This window comes from Chelonia mydas, chromosome 10, assembly GCF_015237465.2.
Source record: "Chelonia mydas isolate rCheMyd1 chromosome 10, rCheMyd1.pri.v2, whole genome shotgun sequence".
Lineage (NCBI taxonomy): Eukaryota > Metazoa > Chordata > Testudines > Cheloniidae > Chelonia > Chelonia mydas.
In genome coordinates this window covers 34,193,251-34,220,983 of record NC_051250.2, presented here as the reverse complement: position 1 = coordinate 34,220,983, position 27,733 = coordinate 34,193,251, and the positions used below count along the sequence as shown (strand labels likewise).

General features: G+C 47.1%; 1 protein-coding gene across 2 annotated transcripts in view; it reads right to left on the bottom strand.

Annotated features, from left to right (window-relative positions):
* The window catches only part of DNAAF8 (dynein axonemal assembly factor 8), a 151,575-nt gene that overhangs the window by 35,783 nt on the left and 88,059 nt on the right, over positions 1 to 27,733 (bottom strand). For both annotated transcript variants that reach the window (XM_043524105.1, XM_037911638.2), the window contains 6 exons: positions 24,555 to 24,699; positions 20,988 to 21,303; positions 18,485 to 18,591; positions 10,896 to 11,050; positions 5,979 to 6,126; positions 1,320 to 1,451 (listed from right to left, as the gene is read on the bottom strand). In XM_043524105.1, the coding sequence (XP_043380040.1) occupies positions 1,320 to 1,451; positions 5,979 to 6,126; positions 10,896 to 11,050; positions 18,485 to 18,591; positions 20,988 to 21,303; positions 24,555 to 24,699 (1,003 nt within the window). The remainder of the gene's footprint in view (positions 1 to 1,319; positions 1,452 to 5,978; positions 6,127 to 10,895; positions 11,051 to 18,484; positions 18,592 to 20,987; positions 21,304 to 24,554; positions 24,700 to 27,733) is intronic.

Genomic DNA, 27,733 nt, shown 5'->3' with positions numbered 1-27,733 from the left:
ATTAATTCTCCAGAAAATAACAGAGCATGGGTTCTAAGAGTAGCTTCCTCCCAGATACAAAAGTAGGACGTAGGCAAGTGTCTGGTGACTGAGTCTCAAAGTGGTCTAAAGCAAGGGCTTATCTGCAAAACATGAGCAGGTTTTGTTTCCAACAGTGAATCGTTCTCCAGCCCTAAAATCATCAGAGCTAGAAAGTCTGGATTGTGTTTTTAAACTGATGTCTAGATATTTATATTTGGTTAGGTCAGTGTCTTTTCTCTTTTAAAAATATCAGTGTCTATATATTTATTTTAACAGTGAGCAAAAATCAGCTGGTTCATCAGATCACACGGGAGACAAAACTCAATTCAGAGCAATGATGCAGGCTGCAGTAAACCGACTTCTGGTTACTCAGTAGCTCTGCAGCATGGAACACGTTTCCCATGCTTCAGCTAGGCATGACCAGGACGTGCATAACAGTCGGAAATCCCTTGAAAGGAACTTTGCCGCATTCTGCTCCTATCACTATTCAGTTCTTAAACCCAAATGTTAAGCAATTAGGACCAGTACTGGTTTATCAGTTGCTACTGGCACCAAGAGGCCAATTACAGCAATTAGGGATTTCAGCCCAGATCTCAAAGCCTTTGAGTTCAATGGGAGACAGGGACCTAACTATCTTTGAGGAGCTGGGCCTTCATGTCTGCAAATTGGATTCAGAATCTTCCTTCAGAATTCACCTGAGTGCACAATGGGTCAGTCCTGAAGCCCTTGTACTCTGGCAAAACACTTACTGAGTTCAATTGGAAGGACCAAGCAAAGATTCCAGGATCTGGCTTAAGATTTGGTTTTGATCACCATACCTTCACTTTCATACCAAATCTATTATCCTCCCTAGCCTAATGCTATTTAGAAATGGAATCCCCAGGAAAAATGTCCTTTTCTTTCTCTCCTTTATGCTACCTATTAAGATTTTACAGCCCACAATATGATATAAATTCTAATTGATAACACACACCTATTTTTTACTAGGGGAGCTTTTGACTCCCTAAAGCCAATGTATATGGCCTTATTTCTGATACCCAGTACAAGTAAGGATAACACCTTACTAGTTGTCCCACTGGAGTCACTAACCAGCATTAGGAAAAGGTCTCAGAGTACAGTGCTAAATATATTATTATTGACAATGAACCAAATCCTGAGGTTCTTGCTCAGGAAAATTCCAAGTAAAGACTCCAGGATCTGGCCCTATAATAGGCAAATCCTGGGTTCTGGATTAGGCAGACCTCAGCATCTCGCTCTGTAATCAGCAGAATCTTAGATTTTCCATCATTCTGACATACCCAGTGTCTGCAACAAGCTGTCAGTATAGGGAGCCACGTGAATACACAATGCAGGTTCCAGTTCAGCACTGGGAGGCAAGTTGCTTCGTACCTCCCCAAGGAGTCCTCGTTCTGCCAGTTCATTCATCAGTCCTAGGAACAGAACAATAGATTGTGTACGAAATATCACGCACAGCTATTTACGGTGCATTCTGTCAGAGCAAGGCTCAGCGGGAATGCACGCCATCCTGCCATCTATCCTTGGCTCATATTTCCAAGCTCCTATTATGGAGATATTAATATGGGTCATGGCGAGTTCACGCAAGGAATATAAAACACAGTTTTGCAGCCTCGCCAGCATGGTAAGCCACATTCATTTACAGCAGGATTAAGTAGCTGCTGGAAAAGCCTGGCTTGGCCATTACTTTTCTTAGAAAGATCTTAGCCTTGCAGCCAACATCCTAGCATTTTCAATTGACACCGACCCCACGTTATGAAAAGAAACCACTCCAAAAAGAAATGACAAGTCTCTGTGTTCTGTTTCAGCCCTGACTGTCATTTGGTGTCTTAGACTAACTAGGATATATCATCAGGCACGGACGGGTTCTAGGAGGAGGATCCTAGTTGGCATGCCTTGGAAAGGGGAATAGTATTGGAGAAGGAAAGGATTATTCCTTAGCAACACTGGACTTCTTCGTGGGGTCCTTGTAGCCAGCTTGGCATTTCCTGGTGGCCAAATGAAAGCTTATTTGACAAAACTGTCAGCTTTTCCACAGGTGGCTCTGAAATAAGCCACCAGTCCAGGTCAACTTAGAAGCCGTGAAGGGTAGCAGGTGTGAGGTTCTGCGGGAGATGGAAGGTAGGCCCACGAGGAGGTTGACGCCTCTACACAGCTACCCGGCAGCTGTGATAAAGCTGGATGCATTATCACATAGACCCCATAGAGACAAACACCACAGGAAGCACCACCTCAGAAGGTCAGACTGACAGCTTGCCTCATGGCCCCTATTGGTCCAGGCACCCTATTTAAGCCCAAGAGAAGTTCCAGGAAGTAACATGCAACTAGGTGGACTCCCCAGCCAGTTATAGTGTCTCACTCCCAGACTCCGACCCTGACTCGGACCCCGGGCTTCTGCCCTTGAACGCGAAGTCCGATCCCAACCCCTGGCTTCAGTACTTGAACTCTGCCTCCCACTTGGACCCCTGGCTTTGGTATTTAGATTCTGACATGGGTTTTCGACCCCTGGCTTTGGCATCTGGCTCTCAACCCATGCTCTCAGAGTCAGACACCAGCCCTGCCACAGGACTGATCCTCCAAGCCTCGGTTGTGACAGCAGGGAAGAGATGTTTACAAAGTTGGTCTAAGGATTGTGGTCAAGTCTGGATGTTTTTCTAAAAGATCTGCTCTAGTTCAAACAGGAATTGTTTCAGGGAAGTTCTCTGGCCTGATTTATGCAGGTCAGATGAGAAAATCTGCCTTGATAGCAGCCTTCAACTACCTGAAGAGGGATACCAAAGAGGATGGAGCTAAGCTGTTCTCAGTGGTGGCAGATGACAGAACAAGAAGCAATGGTCTCAAGTTGCAGTGGGGGAGGTCTAGGTCGGATATTAGGAAAAACTATTTCACTAGAAGAGTGGTGAAGCACTGGAATGGGTTACCTAGGGCGGTGGTGGAATCTCCATCCTTAGAGGTTTTTAAGGCCCGGCTTGACAAAGCCCTGGCAGGATGGTTTAGTTGGTGTTGGTCCTGCTTTGAGCAGGGGGTTGGACTAGATGACCTCCTGAGGTCTCTTTCAACCCTAATCTTCTATGATTCTATGATCACAATGGTCCCTTCTGAGGACACTGTAAAGCACCCAAACCCCAAAGAATATATGTACAGGGTCCAATCCTGCAGCGAAAAGGGAGTTCTGCCCAAGTGTGGGCTGGATAACTAGAGTATCACGATAGTGGACTAAAGAAGCAGTGAAGAACGGATGATGTGATTGAAACACAGGACTGAGTCAGGAGAACTGGGTTCTATTCCCAGATTTATTGTATGATCGTGCCCAAGGCAGTTAGCTGCTCTGTGCCTCAGTTTCCCCACTTGTTAAATAGGGATAGTAATGCTTTCCCTGAGGTTTAATTCGTGTTTGTAAAATACTTTGAGATCCTTGGGTGGATACTGCTAGAGAAGGGCACAGAGGGAAGTTATTATCTGCCACATAGACACTCAATTAACCAGCTTCCAGGGTCCCGGCCTGAAAAGAAATTGAAAAGCTAATAAGTAAAGAACTTGCTGTGCACTGGACAAAGCCAGTCCTGATAGTCTGAGCACTCAAAAACAAAGGGCCGGGTCCTCGGCTAGTATAAATCAGCATCGCTGCAATGAAGGCAATGGAGCTATACTGACTGACATCAGCTGAGGATCTGGCCCAAAGCATATGCCTACCACTGCACACGTACACCAAGAAATACCTATGTGCTAAGAGACACGATTTTTAAAAAACAGGTGCCGAGTGAGGCTATGTCTGCACTTAAACCACCACAGTGGCACCGCTGCACTGCTATACACTTCAGTGTAGACACTCACTCCAGTGACGGGAGGGGTTCTCTGTAGTCAATCTTCCCCGACAGGCAGTAGCCAGAAGAATTTGGCCAAGGATTCTCTCCTGCTCTTTGGTCATGGGGCACACATCCCTTCTGTCTGTCTAGCTACTTATATGGCCCCATCACCATTCTATTCTATGTAAGTTCTCATACCACCATACTACCTGAGCACCTTCAGTCCTGCATTAAGCAACATGACTAATATCTATCATGTCTGTTCCCTCATCCTCTCCCTACGGGGAGAAGCCTGTGTTGAGTCAGGAGAACTGGGTTTGGATTTTTTTACGCAGATACATGTTGCTCTATGGTTATATTGGAGGAGGCAAAGTCAAAGAAATGCACTTGGAGCAGAAGGTCTGCGATGGTCCTTAGTTCCTTCTGCAGTCTGGGCCTGGCCCCTGAGAATGCTCTGTCAGCAGAGTAACTGATACCGTCCCAAGGATTTAAAACTAGAAAAACAATAACAATCTCCCCCTTTCTTCTCAGAATGTAGAAGGAGCACCGGGCATTGGTTTTTGCAGGTGGCCATATGTGTGACGAGTGGAGACGTGCACCTATGTGAAGACCTTGCTGAGGGAAAGCCAAGTCAAAGAGACAAATTTTGAATATGCTGAGGTTCCTCAGCCTCACCCCTTGCAGGAACAAGAGCTGTTGTCCAGGCCTGGATCAAGTGCAAGTTCTAGCTCCTAGTCTCCCAATTTGTCAAAAGTTTAATTGTTCCATAGCTAGATAGATGTGGGACAACATGGTCACAGGGGGAGGGGTCTCTCTCATGGAGCTAAGGCCAAACCCTTGGAGGCCTTTGAATATCAGGATAGAGACTCTGAACTGGACTCTGTTTGCCACTGCAGAGAGCCAGGGCAGTATGCTCACCTGTGCTCAACCTGTGTTGCTAAGCAGAAGGGCTGCTGCATTTGCAGCAGTTGGAGCTTTTTAGGGCATCTGGCTTCATGAATTCACAGCTACTTCATATGAAGACAGAGAACCTAGAGTACCGAGCACAAAAGCAATGACTCAAATGGATTTAGGGGTCAGAGTGGACAAACAGCTGAACATGAGCTTGCAGTGCGACACAGCGGCAAAAATGGCCAATGCCATCCTTGGACGTATAGACAGTTGAGTATGAATATGGAAGTGATTTTATCTCTGTATGTGGCATTGGTGAGGACAATACCAGATTACTGCATACAGTATTTTAGAAAATTGGAGTGGGTGCAGAGAAGAGCCACAGAACTGAGTCAAGGGTTGCAAAAGAAGCCTTGCAGTGAAAGACTTAAGAAGCTCAATCTGTTTAGCTGATCAAAAAGAAAATTGAGAGGTGACTTGGTTATGCTGTATCAGTACCTTCAAGGGAAGAAAATACCAGGTACTAACGGGCTCTGAAACTTAGTGCAGAAGTCCGTAACAAGAGCCAATGGCTGGAAGTTAAAGCCAGACAAATTCAGATTAGAAACAAGGTACACATTTTTAACAGTGAGGTGATTAACCATCGGAACAAAATGCCGAAGGAAGTGGTGGATTCCCCAACTCTTGCAGTCTTCAGCTAAAGATTGGATACCTTCCTGGAAGAGTTGATTTAATCAAACACCAGTTATGAGGTGTAAAAACTGGGTGAAATATTCTGCCCTGTGTTATACAGAATAGATGATCTAATAGTCTCTCCTGTCCTTAAAATATGAATTCCTAGGTATAGAATGAGTTGAAATAAACAAGCTTGGGCGTCACAAATAGGTGGATCACAAGGGCAAGGTCTGAATCTGATAGGATGAGGGACTGTCTTCTGGCACAGTTGCAGATGTATACTTTTGGCCACCATGATTACCTGGGCAATGAGGAGTCCAAAGACTGAAGGCTAAAGACCAAATTACTGCATAGCTTGATTACCTGATACACAGAATGTGGATCTAATGGTGGTGGCTGATTCATATAAAAGTCTGGTGGTGCATGCTACTTAGTGAAAGCTAAGGTCAGGCCCATATATTTTGAAAGGGTTTGACTGCAACATGGTGCTGTTAAATGAAGCTTTTCAGTCTGGTGCACGCCCAAATACCAATGCTCTTCGCTGAGGGACTTGGGAAAGACTGGCATTACCTTTCACCAATGCAGGAACATGATGGCCAGCATTCTCCTTTCTCAGCAGTAAAATCAGACAGTGCAAGCGTGGCTCAGCAGGAGGTTCTTCTCTTGAGGATCTCTTATCAGGGGGACTTGAAGTCTTGTTAGGGCAAAATACAGCCATCTGAAATTACATAGGTCAACACTTCAACCCTAGGAACCTAAAGCTAGACTCCTAAGTCCATGTTTAGGTACTGTGACAAAGTTCCTGCTCTACCTTGGTGGGTCTTGCGCTTATTGGTGGATTTGCTCGCCTTGGAGCTTCACGGCAGCCCTCAGCTTGGCCGTTTTTCTGAACCCACAGTCCAGGTCGACTCCTCCTGTGTCTGACCAGGAGTTGGGAGGATTTGGGGGGAACCCGGGCCCGCCCTATACTCCAGGTTCCAGCCCAGGGCCCTGTGGAATGCAGCTGTCTAGAGTGCCTCCTGGAACAGCTGTGCGACAGCTACAACTCCCTGGGCTACTTCCCCATGGCCTCCTCCCAACACCTTCTTTATCCTCACCATAGAACCTTCCTCCTGGTGTCTGATAATGCTTGTACACCTCAGTCCTCTAACAGTCCGCGTTCTCACTCTCAGCTCCTAATGCCTCTTGCTCCCAGCTCCTCACACGCGCACCACAAACTGAAGTGAGCTCCTTTTTAAAACCCAGGTGCCCTGATTAGCCTGCCTTAATTGATTCTAGCAACTTCTTGATTGGCTGCAGGTGTTCTAATCAGCCTGTCTTGTCTCCAGAAGGTTCCTGATTGTTCTGGAATCTTCCCTGTTACCTTACCCTGGGAAAAGGGACCTACTGAGCCTGGGGCTAATATATCTGCCTTCTATTACTCTCCTATAGCCATCTGGCCCGACCCTGTCACAGTACCTATTTAAAAATGATTTAATTTGCAGGGAAGCTGAGCATCCACAGATCCCATGAAGTCAAGGGGAGCTGCTGGTGCTCATCACCTCTGCAAATCAGGCCATTTGTATTTCAGTGCCGCCATGTGGATTTAGGAGCCTTACTTCACAAGCATTTTGGACATAGTGTTATTTTTTTATTTGATAAAGTGTTATGAAGAAGGAAGATGGTTCTTCTTCAGATCTGAAGAAAAGCAGGTAGTAAACAAGCTCCTTGTGCAGAGTTTTCTTGGTGAACCAGGAAGTGCCCCACTCTACAGTCTCAGACCCCTCACCCTGTGCAACACATGACTTACAAAGGACTGTCTCCCTATGCAAGGAAAAGTCTCACTCACTTCACTGGCTGTTCTGCTAATGTGAGGAGTACAGACCTGGGCTCATTTTTGTCTTTCTCGGTTTGATTGGAAGCCCTGTTTTAATGATGATTATCTGGGTTTCCTTGGACCGAGATTTGACAATGCCAGATGCATACTCATTCAGCTGCATCCGATATAATATTACACGTAACATCAGATAAAAAGCTTGATGGTTGGCACCATGATAAGAGAACCCTGACAATCTATATTAATACATGCTATTGGGAGATCTCTTTGTTCAGACGGGTATTAACTTATGAGAGAGATGTGAGGAAAAAATGGTTACTCACCTTCTCGTAACTGGTGTTCTTCAAGATGTGTTGTTCATGTCCATTCCAATCAGGTGTACGCGCGTATGTGTGCATGGCAGCCAGAAAACTTTTCCCCTAGCAGCATCTGTCAGGTTGGCCTGGGAGCCCCCTGGAGTCACGCCTTCATGGAGCTCAATATAGAGCCCTGCCGACCCGTCATCCCCTCAGTTCCTTCTTGTCAGTTACTCCGACAGAGGGGTACAAGGATGGGTATTGGAATGGACATGAACAACATATCTCGAAGAACAACAGTTATGAGAAGGTAACTGTTTTTTCTTCTTCGAGTGCTTGTTCATGTCCATTCCAATCAGGTGACTCACAAGCCCAAGTTCAGCAGGTGGGGTCGGAGTCATCCACTGATTGGAGCACTGCTTGTTCAAAGGCCGGATCGTCTCTGGCCTGCTGGGTGATTGCATAATGCATGGTGAAAGTGTGTATGGAGGACCACGTCATTGCTCTGCAGATTTCCTGGGTGGGAACCTGCACCAGGAACATCACTGAAGAGGCCTGAGTCCTGGTGGAGTATGCAGTGATCGGGGGAGCAGGCACACCTGCCAGGTTGTAGCACTCATGGATGCAGGACGTGATCCATGACAAAAGGGAGTCCAAGGGAGGAGTCGAGTACCGGGCGATGCAGGATTATGATCTTATCCAAGCTGTCCCAGACTGGCCAATACACTAATGCTAGCCACGACTAAAGAGGCTGAAGTCTGAGTCTGGCATGCTGTACTATGTAGGTACATGTTTTCCAGTAGTTTCAGGCAATTCCTTGCTGTGGTCGGAACTGCCTGAGACTTCATATGATGTCACTGAGGGACTGAAACCTTGCTTCCGGCAGGTATGCCCTGGCTTGTGTCGAGTCCAGTACAGCCCCTATAAACTTTATCCTCTGAACAGGGGACAGTGTTGATTTCCCCTCATTCAGAAGAAGGCCCAGTTCGTTGAACATCATTCTTATGAAGTCGACTTGTTGAGCTCTCGCAGGTCTAGGATGGGCCTGAGCCCACCTTTGGCTTTCAGTATTAGGAAATACAGGGAATAATAACCCTTGCCCTTTTGCTCCTGAGGAACCTCTTCCACTGCCCCTAATGAAAGGAATGAGAGCACCTCCTGTATAAGGAGTTGCTTGTGAGAGGGGTCCCTGTAGAGGGGAGCTGGAGCTCTCTGCTATGTCGGTCCGGAGAGTGGTGAGGGTTCAGACTCAATTGGACCCCGGGGGGGCAGGAGTCAATGAGACCCTGGGAGGCAGAGGAGCTGAGGTGATGTGGCCTGGTTCGGGACTCCCTGCCACAGGCTTCTTGAGCTTGAAAGGGAGAGAGCGACCCCCCTCTGGCCTTTTCTTTTTCTGGGGCACTGGGGACTGAGACTGGTGCCGCACAGAAGATTGTCTATGGGTGGAGCTGTGGTGGTGCCGTGACTCCTTGTGGTCCTTTCTTGGCACCGATGAGGAGGTGACGGGTGTTCGATCTGCTGAGCCTGGGTTGGATTGTGGCTGGACTGCTGCCTCCATGAGAAGGATCTTGAGTCTTTGCTCCCGTCTTTTAAAGTCCTAGAGCAAAACCCTTTGCAAATTCTGCTCCTCTCCTTCTGGTGGCTCTCTCCGAGACACCACAGACAGGAAGAGTGCGGGTTCCTCTTAGGTATAAATTTTCCACAGTCCTCGCAGAGTTTGAACCCTGGGGACTTGGGCATACCCCAGTGCTGGGGGGGTGTTGTTTGTGGGGGGGACCCCAAAAGGAAACTTATGACCTAACTACTAATACTAAACTAACACTAGTAACTACTGAGAACTAACTATAAACACTAAGAGTGGACACTGCCCAAACACGCTTGCAAATCAAGAGCAACATGTTGTTCCAGCTAGCCGTCACTGGTGGTAAGAAGAAACTGAAGGGGTGGTGGGTTGGCAGGGATGTGTATTGAGTGCCATGAAGGTGCGACTCCAGGGGGCGCCTGGACTGACCCGACAAATGCTGTTAGGGGAAAAGTTTTCTGGCTGCCGTGCACGCACGCGTGCACACACATGATTGGAATGGTCATGATTGGAATGGTCATGAACAAGCACTCGAGGAAGAACTATGAAGTTATGCAGTCACATATGAGGAGTATCTCCTGATGACACATGCATTGATTAAAAATAATTTTACAGTGATTTTTTACAGTTAGGGCCCAATCCAGCTCCCATTGAAATCAACGGCAAAATTCATATTTGACTTTCACAATGGCACAATCTGGCCATTAGTGTTCTCTGCTGCCAGGAAGGATGGGGCTTTAATGGGATTTTCCAGCACAAAGGAAACTCAGCTCTGAAAGCAACTGGAGGTGCCACTCATAGCAAAAGAAGATGATGTCAGAAAGATGGGGAATCCTGGGTGCAGGCTGGCTGGCAAAAGGGTAACAAGAGTGAGAAAACCACAAAGCAAAGTTCACCCAAGCATGAAGCAAGGGTGAAGCATGCTCGTCGCTATAAAAAACATGATTTCCCTTAGTGAGTGCAAGCTAATCCGAGGCCCATTTGGCTTTGTGTGGATTAGTAAAATGGCACAGCACCTATTCCACCAGCCTGGTCCACGTCACAGAGCTGGATTCACTGGTGGCTGATTTGACCACTCTGCTGAGAAAGTCAGCATTGCTGACCATCTCTAGGATTCAAATAGCATCAGAACAATGTGTTAGAATATTTGTCCCCTTTTCAGAGGAGATGCTATTACCGTACTAATGTAAAAGTAGACCCTGTTCTAAACTGGGATTACTAATGCAATCATTTCACATTCGGACCAGCTGTTGCAACAGGCACATAAAGTAACACTGCTTCTTCATTATGAGTCTTGCATTGTTAACCTGAGGCCTGCAGGAGTGTGACTTTAAAAACATTGTCATCTGGGATGAAAATAGGGTGACCAGACAGCAAGTGTGAAAAATCAAGATGGGGGTGGGAGGTAATAGGGACCTATATAAGACAGTCCTTAATATGGGGACTCTCCCTATAAAATCGGGACATATGGTCACCCTAGATGAAAATGAGCTGACTGTAACATTTGCATCATGATATTCTGACCTTATCTCACCATGCGGCAGCATCATGACACAACATGTAAACATCACGATATAATCCTATTGCACCAGCCACACAGACATTTTGGGGTGCTTTCAATATCCTGAGAGCCCGGCCTGGAAGATATTGGACAGTCATGTCAAAATCAAAACCATTGGGGTTGGAATCAGACTAACCCATTGCAGCTACATTGTAGGTTTTAGCAGGAGCACTAATGGATATGGCATTCAGGATCTGGGAAAGCATTATTCTAGTGACCCTCTGTCCCATACCTGACTTGTTGTCATGCTGAGCATGATGGCTCGCTTGGGAGAAAGTTGCAGCTGCCTGATTCCCTGCAGAGTAAAGCCTCTCTGAGTACACGTTGAAATCACATCCCCGTATGCATGAGGAGGCACAGCAGGTGACACAACCAAAATGACATCCCCTGGATCAAAGTAAAGATGAGAAGGGCATCAAGTTATTTTTGTGGAAACTATTCCATCTCTGCAGGAAGCCTGATGAAAGTGGCCAACCCCAACTTCCAGACCAACCCAGATGGTGACACTACATTCTGTGGTCAACATTAACCCTTATTTGGCCCGTCACACCTACATATAGCTGTCACTACAGGCCAAGCCAGGAGGGCAGGATTCACACCATCAAAGATCTTCTTTAAAAAACAATTATTCTAGAAAGTTTGGCTCAGGTCTGTCTAGTGATCTGTGAATTCCTTCTCCATTTGCTGTACAGCTGGGTTTACTGAGGTATGGTTAGAGTGAGTCAGTGGTCACCTCAGATTAGAATTCCAGACCTCTTTCTTCCTAGCCGTTTGCTGTAATCATGAAACAACCTGGCCTCTGTAACAGGCCAGGAGGAGGCCCCATAGAACATGCCAGCTCTAGACAGGTTTTCTCTATACCACCCTGCTAATGTGGCCTGACTATTGAGGAATCATGGGTGAGAATGTAGTTTTGTCTTCATATCCCAGTTACTGCCTGGCTTCTCTGCTGAGATTGCCAACAAGAAATGGCAATTGTGGTTCTAGATTTTGTGACATGGACATTTTCCCCCCAGGAGCTGGACTGAGACTCAGCATTTGTTAGCCTTTGAACAGTCATCCGCTGGTATTTTTGTTCACCACTGGAGTTCACCAGATTTGCACCGGTACCTTGGAAGCAGAAGGCTCTATATCCCATTGCGAGTCCCTTTGGTTTTCCAATATCCTTACCAACACTGTGAATCTAAGTGTTTGAAAACAAATCAACACCAAGAGAGAAAGAAACAATAAGCGTGAAATGACAGCTGGAAGAAATGGGGTGGTTTGCACTTTCCAAAGTCTCAGTAAGGATTAGTTTGTGGGAATCAAAGCCAGTTTGGATCTACTTTTGGGCCTATTGTATCTGAACTGCCAAATTTCAGGGATGTGGGTAGTCCAGATAAGCTTCTGGCCCACGTCTAGTTAAAACAGTACCCTCTTTCATAAATAACGCCTATTTTGGAATGAATATAGGATTGAAATTAACAAGCATATCTGCTATGGTTCAATATAGGTTGGACCTGAAGAAGTAATCTGTGTAGCTCGAAAGCTTGTCTCTCTCACCAACAAAAGATATTACTTCACCCACCTCGTCTCTCTCAGTTAATGTGACTGGCAGCTGCACCTGATGGGTCCTATAATGCAGTTGCACTGTCCATTCTGTATGGGTGTGTGATGGGGTGGTCTGCCCCTTAAAGGTGGTAGCACCTAGTGGTCAGCCCACCCCACCACGTGGAATGGCCCTTTAAGGGTTTGAAAGGTCCAATATAAGGATCTAAAGGGGATATGGAGAGAGAAGAAGAAGAATGAATGGTGTGAAGGTCCTACAGCTGGCTAAATTATAACCCTGCCCCAAGAAGGAGGGCTGGGGCTTCTGCTATGAGAAGAGGGGGAGTGACTGTTTGAAGCACAACCCCTGCTCCAGGAAAGGGGCTGGGTTGACTTTTGAATGAGGACAAAGAACTGACCAGGCCTCTGCTAGGCCCCAGAGAAGGGTATGTCACCCGCTGTAGAAACTGTAATAAATTAGACCCCACGAAGGGGGAGCATGTTCCTGAGCAGAGATTTTTCTATCTTCCCCCCACCCCAAACTCTCTCCTCCCCCGAGTGGTCAACTAGTTACCGCAATGTTGCCAATTTAGTCATGTTCCAACTAGATCTAGATGTTTTAAAAAAATTCTAATTGGAAAACAATTCCATTTAGTTGTTGGTTGGAAATCTGAATTGAAATGGAAACATTACTACACACTTTAGAAGCAGATATATGATCAAATACTTGTACCTGAAAAAACATAATAGGTTTGAAAAGTCTGAGCAAAGACGAGCTTCCTCACACGGCTGTGTTTGTTCGGACAATATCGGCGTGTTTCTTTCGGCGACGTTAGCCGACCTAATCGTTTCAAATGATGATTTATAAACAAAATAAATCATCAGAAATTCAAGTGCTGGTGGTTTATTGGTGTTTTATGATGTTAAAATGTGGGGCCGAGAGGTAGCACCGAATCACCTTGCCAATGAAAACATATTAAAATGTACAACTCACCTTTGCCCCCATGGTCTCGCCCCTCGGCCCTCAATCCCCTGTAAATTTGAACACACCCTCTAATTTCAGCTCCTGGGGAAAGCACTGTTCCTGAGCCAGCCTAAGTGTAAGCGGGGGAATAGTCCCGCTATTGTGGGGAACTTTCCTGGCTTCTGCACTACCCTGGTGAAGTGGGCGAGCGAAAGGATTTGAGTCCTCACTCCCACTTCCTTTACCCAGTGGCCTCCCTGCCCTGGAGGACTCTCCTTCCAATCTCCTGTCTGGCAGAGTCCTCGTAACCCCAACAAGGCTGGGCCCAGGATTCCTGGGGGCTCGACCCCCAACCCTGCTGTGGTCACCTAGGACAGGGGCTAGGGTGTCCCCACTCCGGGGTACTCTCTCTGCACTGGCCACTTCTCTGACCCACCGACCATTACATACAAGTTAAAGCAAATGCAAGTTATTTAATCAACAATTAATTTTAAAAAGAATAAGAAAAAATGGAAAGGTTAAAGGAAACATGTCAACCCGCTCTGTGCCAGGGAACATCACAAACAGTGTCTCTGGAACATCAGGGCAGTTCACAGTCTGTTCCTTGTAAGTCCAAGGTCTCCCTCTCAGGCCCTGGCTGTGCTGCAGCGACGCTGTGGGTTGGACACTTGCTCTGGTGGTGGCCACACGCTCTCAGGCTCTAAGTGGTAGGACCCTTCTTCCCAGTGTTGCCCCTGCCCTGCCGGGGTTACGATCCAAGCCTGGCCTGCAGAGCCTCTTGGCTGAGGTGTCTCCCTGTGCTGGGCCTGCTGCCCAGGGTCCCCCTCGCTCTCCCCAGCTGCTCACCGCACCCAGCTCCAGACTGCTCCAGCCACAGCTGCACCACTCTGTCTCTGCACTGCTGCTGCTGCTCTGCCTCCAGCTCCCTGGGCTGCTTCTTTGGTCCCTCTGGCTCTGGTTGCTACAGCTCTGCTCCCAGGACAGGTCTGCTCTGCAGGCTGCTTCTGTGACTCTGCTCCCAGCACTGACCTGCTTCCTGGGCTGCTTTTCTGGCCCCTCTGGCTCTGGTTGCTGCAGCTCTCCTCCCAGGGCAAGTCTGCTCTCTTTGGGCTGTGCCTCTGGCTTTGGAGCTGCAGCTCTGCTCCCAGGACAGAGTCTGCTCTCTCTGGACTGCTTTTCGGGTCCCTATGGATCTGGCACAGCTCTGCTCCCCAGATTAGCTTGGGCCCCTATTTTCTCCCTAGCTCGACCTCACTCTGTCTGACCCAGGCAATTCCAGCTCACACGGAGGACGGGACCTCCCTGGCCTCCTGACTCCCTGATTAGCCTGTCCGCCCTGTCATTCAGGCTGACCTGGACCATTGGCTTCTCCCCATTGTTCCTGGGGTCTGTCAGTCTCAGGGTCCTGATTCCCCATCGACCCTTCGCCCTTTTTAGTACTGGGAGCTAGCCAACCAAAACACCCCCACTGAATGTTAGTAAGGGGGCACAGTCCCCTTACATAAGGCTGGTAGTGGATTAAAAGAACCAGAGGGAAGGTGTGGAATCCAGTGGCCGGGCCACAAGGGATGTGCTGGAGAGGATCACCCCTTGACAGGGTGTGACTAGCTTATTCCAAGGCAGGCTTCAAGAGAGCTCAGTGAGGGAGCACAGTGGCTCCTCTCTCCAATACTCCTGCATGCTGTCCCCTCCCAGAGAAGATCTTCAGCATCTCTTCCAAAAGGCATGATGCACCACCCATCCGTTTGAAGAGCAAAGGTTGGGTACAACTTCCTGAGCCCAACAACCACAGCGGGGGGGATGAGGGGGCAGCTCAGCAGCCCACATCACATGTGAATCATCAGTGGCCATAAAAAGATAGGGAAGCAGGAAATCTGGCTCAGTCCATCAGCAACAACCACCACCTGCCATCATCCCCACCCTGGAACGTACAGAGCGGAGGGGTGTCTGCCAGAGGAACTTGCTCAGATGCTAGTGTTAACATACATACTTACATTGAATGCATTTAAAAGGTAGGCCTCATCTTTTCTTGACTTTTATCTTCCTTCCTCTCATTCTGTCCCTCACTTTCCCTTCCTCTCTCATCTTTCTGGCTCCTGTTTCCATTCTCCCCTCCAATCCGCTTTTCTTTGGCAAATTAATTTCCTCTTCCTCTCCTGTCCTTACTGTCTTCTCACTGCTGGTTGGAGGGCTCCTATACTCCTCAGTTCCTCCCTGAAGGGCTACCCTTAGTGCCAGGGAGCAGAGGTAGGTCAGCAGTGCTCTGGTGGCAAAATCTTAAAACCACTCCTCCTTTAGACAGGTTTCAGAGTAGCAGCCATGTTAGTCTGTATCCGCTAAAGAAAAGGAGTACTTGTAGCACCTTAGAGACTAACAAATTTATTTGAGCATAAGCTTTCATGAACTACAGCTCACTTCACGAAAGCTTATGCTCAAATAAATTTGTTAGTCTCTAAAGTGCCACAAGTACTCCTTTTCTTTTTTCCTCCTTTAGAGAGGGCAGAAGGATTTGCTGTCCCTGACCCCACTAGAGGAGGCCACAGGGCCCAATGGCTCATCTACCTCACACATTCTCCTCCTGAGCACAGATTTCCCAGGAAGACAGGCTCTCTCTGTTCCCACTTCCTAGCTGGCTGTCACTCCTGTATAGGGCTACTGGAGCAACTTCTCAGCCAGCTCTTTAGGGGGAATACAGAAAGTGGGATCCTACACCTGCAAGGAGGAGAGGGGAACCTGGGAAGGGAGAGGAGCAATGCAAAAGCCAGTTAATAGGAGCTGCTCCCTGTGCATCTTTCCAGATGACTGGTTGACCACCTAGTTCCTGGCCCTAGAAAGGCCAGGAACATGCATGTGGGATTGTTTGAACTATTTAACTGCACTACCTATGTGATTATATCCCAGGCTGTGAAGAGGACAGGCAGATGGTCTGTAGCTAGTGTGACAAAGCTCTGTCCTTGCCTCCGTGGGTCCCACGTTTCCTGATGGATTTCGCTAGCCTCAGAGGCTCACTGTGACCCTCCACGTAACCCTTCTCTCTCTAGAGACAAGGGTCACAGTCTACTGAGCCATTTTCATCATAAGCCAGCAAGGTGAGGAGAAGTTATCCTTCCTTGCACAGTCTCTGTTGTCTCCCAGTCTCAGTGATTAATCAGGGAGCAAAGGGTGGGGGAAGCCCAGGCCCACCCTCTACTCCGGGCTCCAGCCCAGGGACCCTAATAGTATCAGCTATGGTAGCTGACCTTTTAGAAACATAACATGTACAATTCCCTGGGCTACTTCCCCCACAGCAGCCCTCATTTCCTCAAGCTCCACTTCACCCTTACCTCAGGGCCTCCTTCCTTGTGCCTGATATAGTGTGTACTACTCAGTCTCTCCAACAGCGCAGCTTCCTCCCACAGCTCCTGACATACACGCCCACCTGACTAACTAGGAGGCTTTTAACTAGTTTCAACCAGCCCCTGATTGGTTTCAGGTGTCCCAATCAACCTAGCCTTCTCCCTGCCATCTGGAAAGTTCTTAATTGGCCCCAGGTGTCTTAATTGACCTGGAGCAGCTACCATTTCACTTATCCTGGTACCAGGGATTTGTTTAGCCTGGAGCTAATATATCTATCTCCCACTACTTTTCTATAGCCATCTGGCCTTGCCCTGTCACACTAGGTAGATATGCAATTCAAGGACACTATTAACTCCCATAGAACTGTTCCTTCACTAAGTAGGTCCCAAGAATAAAGGGTTTCCTGTTTTAGATTTCCTCAAGCATGGTTTAGGAGGCCTGTTGTGACATTTGGACTTACAAAGTGTATCCCTGTGAGCTCAAACGTAAAAAGTATGTGAAAGTTCATAAGATGTTACATTAACCATGAAAAATAGATCAAGTTGTTTACAACCCTGAATGTTGTAACAAGTGCAAGAGAACCAGACAAAGAAGCTGGATTAGGCTAAACCAAAAAGTCCATGTTGATATAATCCAAGGAACTGTTGAAATTATGCTTTGTAAAAATAGAAAATATGAAACCAGAAGTTAATAGACCAAAATTGGTGTAATGGATATTAGGCGTAATTGGTGGATAAAATAATTAGGGGAATGAATTATGATGCCTACTTTCCCCCTTTGTGGGTTTTTTAAAAAGAGATTTTGAAAGAAGACATGTTCAGATCAGTTCATTTCAGCTCTCCCTCACATATACCATCCCACTTTGCATCCCAGCTCACCCCCAAAAATGCCAGTACTTCAATTCATCTCAGCTCATCTAAAGGATTTTCTTCCTGAGAGGAAGGCCGGCTGGCCGTAATCTTGTTCAAGGAACTTGGTTTTCAAGCACGTAAGATCCTGCATTGTTTTCCATTCCCTTACGCTATTTTCTGCTCCCCTCCCCCTTTCTTTCCTTCTATCCTTTCTCTCACTCTCTTGGCTTTTCATCAAATCCTGAAGTCAACCATGCTGTATTCATCCAAGCCTGCCTTGTCTAAGAAGAAAAGATCCAATTAGATGACGTCACTGACCAGATCGTAAACCAGGATGCAAGCAGCAGGTGTTGTGGTCGACTTGCCAGCCAAAAGCATCCACTTGTAACTAACCAGCAGTCCAGTGTTCCAAAAACAGCAACAGGAGCTATATCTCACCCATCTTTTCTATTCTGTCTCTTCTCCACCATGGGTCTGTTTGCTTGTTAAGAACAGGAAAAGTAAATGACCTGGACACATCAGGACTGAGAGTAAAAAAACCCTCTTGTTTTCATCAAAGAAAGGCTGTTCTGAAAATAAGAGACTCTGATATTTTGATTTAAAAAGGAGAAAGGATTTAAAGGTTTTGACTAAGTTTGTTTTGCATAATCATTCAACCAGTTCCAATCTAAATGCCTGTTTTAATATCTTGTTCTTTCTAATCAATCAATACATTTTTAATTTGAATGAACACTTTTGGGTGTTTGCCATGTAACCAAGTAAAACCAAGGCCTCTGTTTAAAATAACCTGAAACTTCCTATCATTGTTTAATGTTGGACAGTGGAAGAGTTTATAAACACTTTAACTCTTTAGGCTTTGAGATCAATATCCCTACAACAGCGTCTAATAGCTACTCACATGAAGCGGACAGGGAAGGCCATGACATTCTACTGTTGCTTCACATTGGGCAAGAAGCACTACATGTTCCACAAACTAATTCCTGACTCTTGTCCCCCTGGCCAGAACCCAGCAGTGAGGAGTGCAATGGGAGCAGAACCACATGAACATGTGGGGCAGGAGTAAGATAACCAATAACACCCTCTGCTATAGTGAAGGAGCCTGGAACACGTGTGAAACATCAAGGTTTGCTCCTTAGAAATGACCTTTGGTGGTTGAGACCAATGTTGCTGGAGGTCTGGACAGTGCCATGTCCTGGAGATCAGCTCTCTCTTGGTCAGCATTTACTCTATTAGATGAAGGACTCTGAGGTCTAAGGAAAAACAACAGAAATATTGAAAGCTGTTAAGATTAGACCCAGACGTTGGCACTTATCAGCTTTGCCCACTAACCCCAAGGAGATGGAGGCTGCTTTTGTAAAACTGCTTTACTGGAAGTTCCACTTCAATCCCCTGTCTGTGACATCAGAGCATGGGCCACCTTAAGGCGTATTGGGTTTGTACACAGACTGGATGTTTTTCTACATTGCAGCTTCTCTCTCCAGCTCTCTCTGTTCAATTAAAAGTGGCTAATGCAATGCGGTCAGCTTGGCAAGAAAATTTAGGAACTGAGAAATGTCGGGCCATATCTCAAATGTTCTTCCCATCCTGTGATATTTTAAACCTGCTACTCACTGGTGAATATTTAATCAGACTGTAATTGGGGAGAAGCACTTTCAAAGCTATTATAAACTGGGCCTGGCAGTGATGCCCAAGGGCAGTGAAATATCCAATATTCCTTCATTCCAGAAGGGAACAAATTATGGCTGGGTGAACCCAACCTGTGGTTTCAAAGGCCAAGGGACTGACAAAAATGCAATCTGTAATCTGGGAATCACGTGGCCAGGCCTGCTAAACACAGACTGCTAATGCAAGCCTGCCTGCTTACCCCCTTCCCTTGAGATGTCTTGAATCCACAGGAGGATGACAGTAAGAGATGTTGGTTTTCCTGAGGAACTGAGCTTGGAGATGGAGTTTATATTCTTCCCAGCTAAGCCCTCCTATTGGACCAAACTCTTAGCATTGTTTCGCTATGTTACACTAAAGTAACAGGGTTTCCTCTTGGTAAGGGGGCGAAGGACCCCTAATAAAAAAACCGAACTTTGTCAAAGGGAATTTTTTAAAGTTTTAAAGCCAAACAACATTAATTCAATTCAGTGTTAAAGATCATGCAGAGATAAACTCTGCCAAATAACATTACGGGAGGAAACAACCCGCAATGAGAAAGGGAATTAACTCTGAGTGGCTGCGATTTGCTTCAGTGCAGAGAGGCTGCACTAGCCCATGTGCTGTCTAATCCCCATCCTGGTGCCACAGCAATAGCTCTACTTTCACAGCTTCAGAAGGGATCTTTCAGGGCTTACATGGGACTTCTGGAAGCAGGTGAACCTCAGCACAGTGTAGTTCAGCAGGGTAACATTAAAAGGAGCCAAATCACCCCTTGTATGGAAAAACCCAGGAAAACATCTGAAGAATGGGTGAGTTTCACATCCTAGCTGCTCGCTCTGTTGGTGGCTGCCTGCTCTGTGTCCCACTCCCCAAGGAACAATCAGAGGGATGTGGCTCCAAGAGACCATTGCGTAGATAGGGGATGTGCTCTGCTCCCCACCCCAGGACCATTCTTAGTGATGCTCTTCTATGGGACTGACTCATGGTCATGATGTACCTAGCATGTCCTGCCGTTTAAACACACAGGATTGAAACTGCTTCCCCACCTCTGGCTGTTTGTGTCTGAGACTTTGTCAGGGAATCTGCAGGACAGGGAGGGAAGTGGGCATTTCAGGCTGGGAAACTGTATCCATCCTCATCAAGAGCAAAGCTGCAGAGATCACTGCCTGCAGACTGCTCAGGAAGGGTGCAATGGCTGCAACCTCAACATTCTCTCCTCCTCCCTGCAGCAGCAGATATTATTTTGTGGAGGGCTGGAGAGCAGGTTCCTCAGGGAGCAGAGCAGGACCCATTATCCTTTTTCTGTTCCAAGCTACCCTGCCGAATTGCCTTCCCTTTCAGCAACTCTGCTCTGCTAGGTAACAGATTGCAAGCTATCAGTGTTATATACAAACTGAGCAGGAGAAGGTGTTTAAAGAACACCCTCATGTTCAAGCAAACACCTGATCTGAACTGCCCAAGGAACTTGGAGTCTTGACATCTCTACTGAGCCTGTGTGGTCCCAGTTCCACGTGGCAAACTGTTGCTACACCATCAGGATAGGTACATTGAATCTAAGGTTGAATCCCTTTTGGAGTGGCCCTGTTCTCCAGGGTAGAGTTTCCAGTGGGCCTCCTGTCACAATGTCTCCATCATCTCAAATAAGTCCCGGTCCCACTATAATTCGTCTCCTCACACTAATCACCAAGGCTAAAGGCCTTCTCAGCCCCTCCATTTTCATACACTCTTGCCAGTTGCAGAGGACGCAGCATGGTGAGGGAAGGAACAGACCAATTTTGCAAACACTAATAGTAACACATTTTAAAATGCAGAAATAGACTAGTGCTCCCAACCAGCACTGCCTCTAGCTGGGCCCCCTGCTGAGGACTGCCGTGAAAAGACTGAAAAAACTAGCTAATGCCCCTGGGGACTCTTCAGTGGTCCAAGTCCTGCACCCCACACTCCTTGCCCCACCTCCACTAGAATTACAGGATCTCAGAAATGGGCAGTACGGGATTGTCACCTTGATTTGTTATATTTGCAGGCAGGATTCGGGACACCAACATGAAGCACCTCATCACAGCATGCTCTTCCTCCGAACAAGAGGCACAGCTCCCTGTGCACACGGCTGTCTGTGTGGGGCAGGTAGGCGAGGGGCTCGGCTTGGCTCCTGCAGTAGATGGCATTGATGGAGCCGCAGTCTGTCATGCTGGCTAGCTGTGGATCCGAGGGCCCTATGATATCTTGCAAGGCGCTCCGTGCTTTTGGCCCTCTCAAGCCTAAAGCCAGCACAGGTGATGCCTTGCCAGCCTCTGGAGTGTAAGTAGAAGGCAGCTTGTCTGTGAAAGATAAACACGTGTGACTAACGCATGGAATCACCCTTTTCCAGTCTCATTCATTCCACCCAAGGTCTCTTCTCAGTTCATTACTCAGCCTAGATGACTGACAGTTTATCAGTGCTGTCTCTAGCTCCCCTTCCACATTTGCCAGGCTAACAGCTGTTTCTCATTGGGTCTCTGCCCACCTCTGAAGGCTCTTGCTTTGGCACTGCTGGTTACACTGGGAGATCAGAGCTGCAATTTCTTCCCATTCCTAGGCAGGGTCCGGGTGCCTTGCAAATAACACACGAAAGCCCAGGTTCTCCCACTGGTCGGCAGCTCAGGGCGGGAGGAGAGAAGTGAGGAATGACCTCGAAACAGCAGAAGGAGATGGGGTCCCTTCTGGCCTGGTCCCCACTCCTGCTGAGCCCTCCACACAAACATGCCTAATTAGGGCTGGCTCCATGCGGTTTGGGGAGCCAGGGGGTGTTGCTGCAGCAGCAGGCTCCTATCAAACCCAGAGGGCCAGATCCTCAGCTAGTGCAAATTGGAACAGCTCCATTTAAGTCACTGATAATTTTTGCCAGCTGGGGATCTGCCCTGATAATTTTCCCAACGGAAACCATCATAGTAGTTAATGCTGCTAAGTCTTCATGACCACACGCTGGAGATTCTGCATAGATATGCAAGGCTGAGTGAGTGGCTCTCAATGAAAGCCATCGAGCCCCAAAGTTCACACTTCGCTCAGAGAGGCTTGGTGGGGTTCAAGTGTGGGACAGAATTTGGGCCAGGGGACAAGGTTGTTTCCTGCTCCTTTCCTTAACAATAGGAGAACCAATGAGGGGACCCCAACTGGGAAACATGAAAGCTTTGCCAAAACTCCATGCAAACTGTTTACTCTCCCTGGTCAGGATCGGTGCTGCGTGGGAAAGGAATGACAAGGAATGACATTTAAAAAAAATGCTTGACCATCACTTCTTTCTTTCCCTGCTCTGGGTTCCCTTATTTCTTGCCGCAGAGGAGGACCCACAGGAGACCTCTCTCCTGCACTCTGTGGCAAATCCTTCTCCAAGCTCACAGCCTGCATGGCTGGAGATCGCTAGGCAGAGGGCAGGAATGGAATCCTCTTTGCTTCTCCACTGAACCCACTGCAGCCATTGGCCAAGAGGGGACTGAATACCTCCTCCTCAGCACTGGGATTTAGATGCATCTAGAGTCAATGTATGAGGCTAGAAGGGAGCATCAGATCGTGTAGTCTGACCTCCTGCACATCACCAGCCACTGAATCTCACCCAGTTACCCTGTTTTGCATCCAGTGAACTGGATTAGCTTACAGTATTATAGCCCTTTGGAGACTAAACTATTAGAATCACAGAACCATAGGGTTAGAAGGGACCACAAGGGTCATCTAGTCTAACCCCCTGCCAAGATGCAGGATTTGTTGTGTGCCACATGCAGAGAATAGGAGGGATCAAGGTGCACCAGTGTCCAAGGCCCCTGTAATGGCAGGGAATTGAGTTGGTGAGATATACCCAGATGAACTTAGCAAGCAACTTGTGCCCCATGCTGCAGAGGAAGGCAAAAAAACCCCAAAGTCATTGCAATATGACCTGGGAAAAAATTTCTTCCCAACCTGAAATTTAGGATCAGTTTGACCTTGAGTATGTGAACAAGACCCACCAGCCAGGCATCTAAGAAAGAGAATTCTCAGTACCATCTCAGGGCACTGGCAACCCTGTCTAGTGTCCCATCTCCAGCCATGGCCATCACTGCTGAGGAAGGAGAAAAAATAAAAACAAACCCAGAACACATTTTGGGGAAAAAATTCCTTCCTGACCCCTGCAGGAGACTGGCTGAAATCCTGAAGCATGAGATTTAGGAACTGATGACATGAATTCATGCAGATGAAATGGAATCGTGACCTCAGGTACTATAGAGCATGTAAATAAAGGAGAAAGTTGCTGAAAATATTTTAAACCAGAAATATATTTGTATTTTTTTCAAGATTCAAACAAAGTTCAGTTTTCAGACCTGTGTTGTGGATCTCAGCTCAAATATATCCTCCCTCCATACACAGCGCCCCCATAGCATGCACAGAGAGCAAAGCATTGGGGGCAGATCTGCTGTGTGGATCAGAAAGCAGAACTCTGCTCATCTTCTGTTGTTGATTGATGATTTTATGGCTTTTTTATTCACTTACAAAGCTCTCCATTCGCTTGTACCAACATATTACATACCTACTGCTGAGACAACTGAAACAACAACCACAATTATGAGCCAGTCTGGGCCCACTGTTTTCAGATGTGACAAGGCAGCAGGGAGACTGCAGAATTTTTCTCCGTGATTGAGCAGGTCTAGACTGAATTTCCACCCAGCTGAAAAGAACACATGTTTCTCTCCCTCTCAGTCTGCCAATATCCCACCCCAAGAGAAATAGAGCATGAGTATGTGACCTGATGTTACACACAGGACTTCTAGGAGAGCTAGCCTGTACAGAGACAATCCCAGAACTTTGCAGTTATGTGATGGCTTCCATTCTAGGATCTTGAAGGGCTTAAGATATAATTAAGCCTCGCACACTCCCTGGGAGGTGAGTTTTATTATGCCTGATTTACTAATGGGGAAACTGAGGCACTGAGCAGCTAAGGCTGATATTTACAAACATGAGTGCCTAATGCAATGTATTTAGGGCCAGATCCTCAAAAGTATTTATGCACCAACCTCCCATTGAATTCAAACAGAATTAGGCACCTAAGTACCTTTTAGGATCTGGGCCCAAGTGTCTAACTGCAGGCATTCATGTTTGGCTTTACTGTTGGTGCCTCATTTTCTCTTCAGTGCCCCCAGAAGTTAAAAGATGTGGCAGAAGCCACTTGACAAACCATGACATTCTGGATGGTGGATCACCCTACAGAGCAGTTGGAGAAAGGCCAGGTCAGCAGCCCCAGATTTTGCAGTATCCTGAGCCTCAAAGAGAAAAGCTGGGGCTGCGATCTACAGAGAAATAAAAGCCAGAGAGAAAAGCAATGTGGTGACATGAAGAGTATCAGGGAGTAAAAATAGAGGAAATGGCAAAAACTTGCCAAAACTTTACACCGGGGATGGATAGAAGGGGACAGGGTAAAATCTGACTCCAAAGGGGAAGAGAAAGGCTTAATTGTGGTCATGCTCATATCCCCCTTGAAGTCCTCTTCCTTTTCAGCAGGGATGTGCAGGTCTGTGAGCTGCTACAGTTAAAGGGGTGCAACTTTTTTATGTAGATGAGGCCTTACCTGTGCTAGAGAGCAGCACGCTGTGCTCGGGATAGAGCAGGCGGAGCCCACAGATATCCAAACCAGAGCTGAGGATCAGCTGTAACATGTGATGGACGGCTAAAGGAGTTCGGAGTAGGGTTTCAAACAGCAATGCCACAGCAACCTGAACAGTCAGGTAAAGAGTGCAATGGAGGAATGTGTCAAATAGCTTCAAATGCTCTTAATAACAATGGTGACATTTCTCTCTCTGGAGCAGTGATCCTCAGACCTCAGTGGTTCAGGAGGCAAATTAGTGACCAACATTACCCAAAAGAGCCACAGTACTGTGAATTCATTGTTTAATTTACTACAGTACTATATATTCATATTTAAACAGTATGATGGGGAAATATTTAGGGGTTTATATATATATATATATATAATTATATATATATAATATATATATAATTTATATATATAATTCTTATCAACTACAATTGGTTAATGACATCGTAAAAGCATCCTGATTAACCAATCTTAGCCCTGGTCTACGCTACAAGTTTAGGTCAAATTTAGCAACGTTAGATTGATTTAACCCTGCACCCGTCCACACAACAAAGCCATTTTTGTTGACTTAATGCGCTCTTAAAATTGATTTCTGTACTCCTCCCCGACGAGGGGATTAGTGCTGAAATTGACATTGCCGGGTCGAATTTGGGGTAGTGTGGATGCAATTCAACTCTATTGGCCTCCAGGAGCTATCCCAGAGTGCTCCATTGTGACCACTCTGGACAGCACTCTCAACTCGGATGCACTGGCTAGGTAGACAGGAAAAGCCCCGCAAACTTTTGAATTTCATTTCCTGTTTGGCCACCGTGGCAAGCTGATCAGCACAGGTGACCGTGCAGATCTATCAGCAGAGGTGACCATGGAGTCCCAGAATCACAAAAGAGCTCCAGCATGGACCAAACGGGAGGTACTGGATCTGATCGCTGTATGGGGAGACGAATCCGTGCTATCAGTACTCCGTTCCAAAAGATGAAATGCCAAAATATTTGAAAAAATCTCCAAGGGCATGAAGGACAGAGGCTATAACAGGGACCCGCAGCACTGCCACATGAAACTTAAGGAGCTCAGGGAAGCCTACCAAAAAACCACAGAGGCAAACACCCACTTGGGGTCAGAGCCCCAGACATGCTGCTTCTATGATGAGCTGCATGCTGCAATTCTAGGCGGTGCCTCTACAACTACCCCACACCTGTACGTGGACTCCTGCAAGGGAGTCTCATGCAACAGGGATGAGGATTTTGAGGACGAGGAAGATGATGAGGAAGGGGAGGTTGAAGATAGCACACACCAGGCAACCGGAGAAACCATTCTTCCCGACAGCCAGGAACTGTTTATCACTCTGGAGCCAATACCCTCCCAACCCGGGCTCCCGGACCTTGAAGGCAGAGAAGGCACCTCTGGTGAATGTACCTTTGTAAATATAATACGTGGTTTAAAAGCAAGCATGTTTAATGATTAATTTTCCCTGAAGACTTGGGATGCATTTGCGGCCAGTACAGCTATAGGAAAACTCTGTTAACATGTCTGAGGATGGAGCGGAAATCTCAATGAAGCTCTCCTGGAGGTACTCCCAAAGCCTTTGCAAAAGGTTTCTGGGGAGGTCAGCCTTATTGCATCCTCCATGGTAGGACACTTTACCACGCCAGGCCAGTAGCACGTAGTCTGGAATCATTACATAAGAAAGCATGGCAGTGTGTGGTCCCAGTGTTTGCTGGCATTCAAGCAACATCCATTCTTTATCTCTCTGTGTTATCCTCAGGAGAGTGATATCATTCATGGTCACCTGGTTGAAATAGGGGAATTTTATTAAGGGGACATTCAGAGGTGGCCATTCCTGCTGGGCTGTTTGCCTGTGGCTGAAAAGAAACCATCCCCGCTGTTAGCCACACAGTGTGGAGAGGAGTGAAGCAATCATCCCAGCGAATTGGGTGTGTGGGGGGGTTAGTTGGATTTGTGCTGCATGTTAACCCGAAAATATCAGCCCCTCCTTTTAAATGGCCAATGTGTCTTTTTCAATTTTACTCCCTTTTTTTCCTCCCACAGCTGCAAATGTTTCAATGCTGCCACTAGCATCTCCGTCCCAGAGGCTAGCGCAGATAAGAAGGCGAAAAAAACGCACTCGCGATGAAATGTTCTCTGAGCTCATGCAGTTCACCCGCACTGAAAGAGCCCAGCAGAATGCATGGAGGCAAACAATGGCAGAGTCCAGGAAAGCACAAAACGAACACGAGGACAGGAGGATGCATGAGAGGATAGATGGCTGGAGTAACAGGAGAGGTGACAGCAGCATGATGAGAGGAGGCAGGATGCAATGCTGAGGCTACTGGAGGATCAAACTGATATGCTCCAGCATATGGTTGAGCTGCAGGAAAGGCACAGACCACCACTGCAGCCCCTGTGTAATCAACCATCCTCCTCCGCAAGTTCCATAGCCTCCTCACACAGACGCCGAAGAACGCGGGGGCAGAGGGGCTCCAGGCACCCAACTACTCCACCCTAGAGGACTGCCCGAGCAACAGAAGGCTGGCATTCAATAAGTTTTGAAGTGCAGTGTGGCCCTGTCCTTCCCTCCTCCCCACCTTCCCCACCCCACCCGGTGTTTCCCTCCTCCCCCACCCCTCCTGGGCTACCTTGGCAGTTATCCCCCTATTTGTGTGATGAATTAATAAAGAATGCATACACTTGAAACAACAATGCCTTTATTAGACAAAAAGAAAAGGAGTACTTGTGGCACCTTAGAGACTAACCAATTTATTTGAGCATAAGCTTTCGTGAGCTACAGCTCACTTCATCGGATGCATACATCGGATGAAGTGAGCTGTAGCTCACGAAAGCTTATGCTCAAATAAATTGGTTAGTCTCTAAGGTGCCACAAGTACTCCTTTTCTTTTTGCGAATACAGACGAACACGGCTGTTACTCTGAAATGACTTTATTGCCTCTGCAAGTGGTGATTGAAGGGGGAGGGGAGGGCGGTTGGCTTACAGGGAAGTAGAGTGAACCAAGGGGGTGGGTTTTCATCAAGGAGAAACAAACAGAACTGTCACACCATAGCCTGGTCAGCCATGAAACTGGTTTTCAAAGCTTCTCTGATGCGCAGCACGCCCTGCTGTGCTCTTCTAATCACCCTGGTGTCTGGCTGTGCATAAT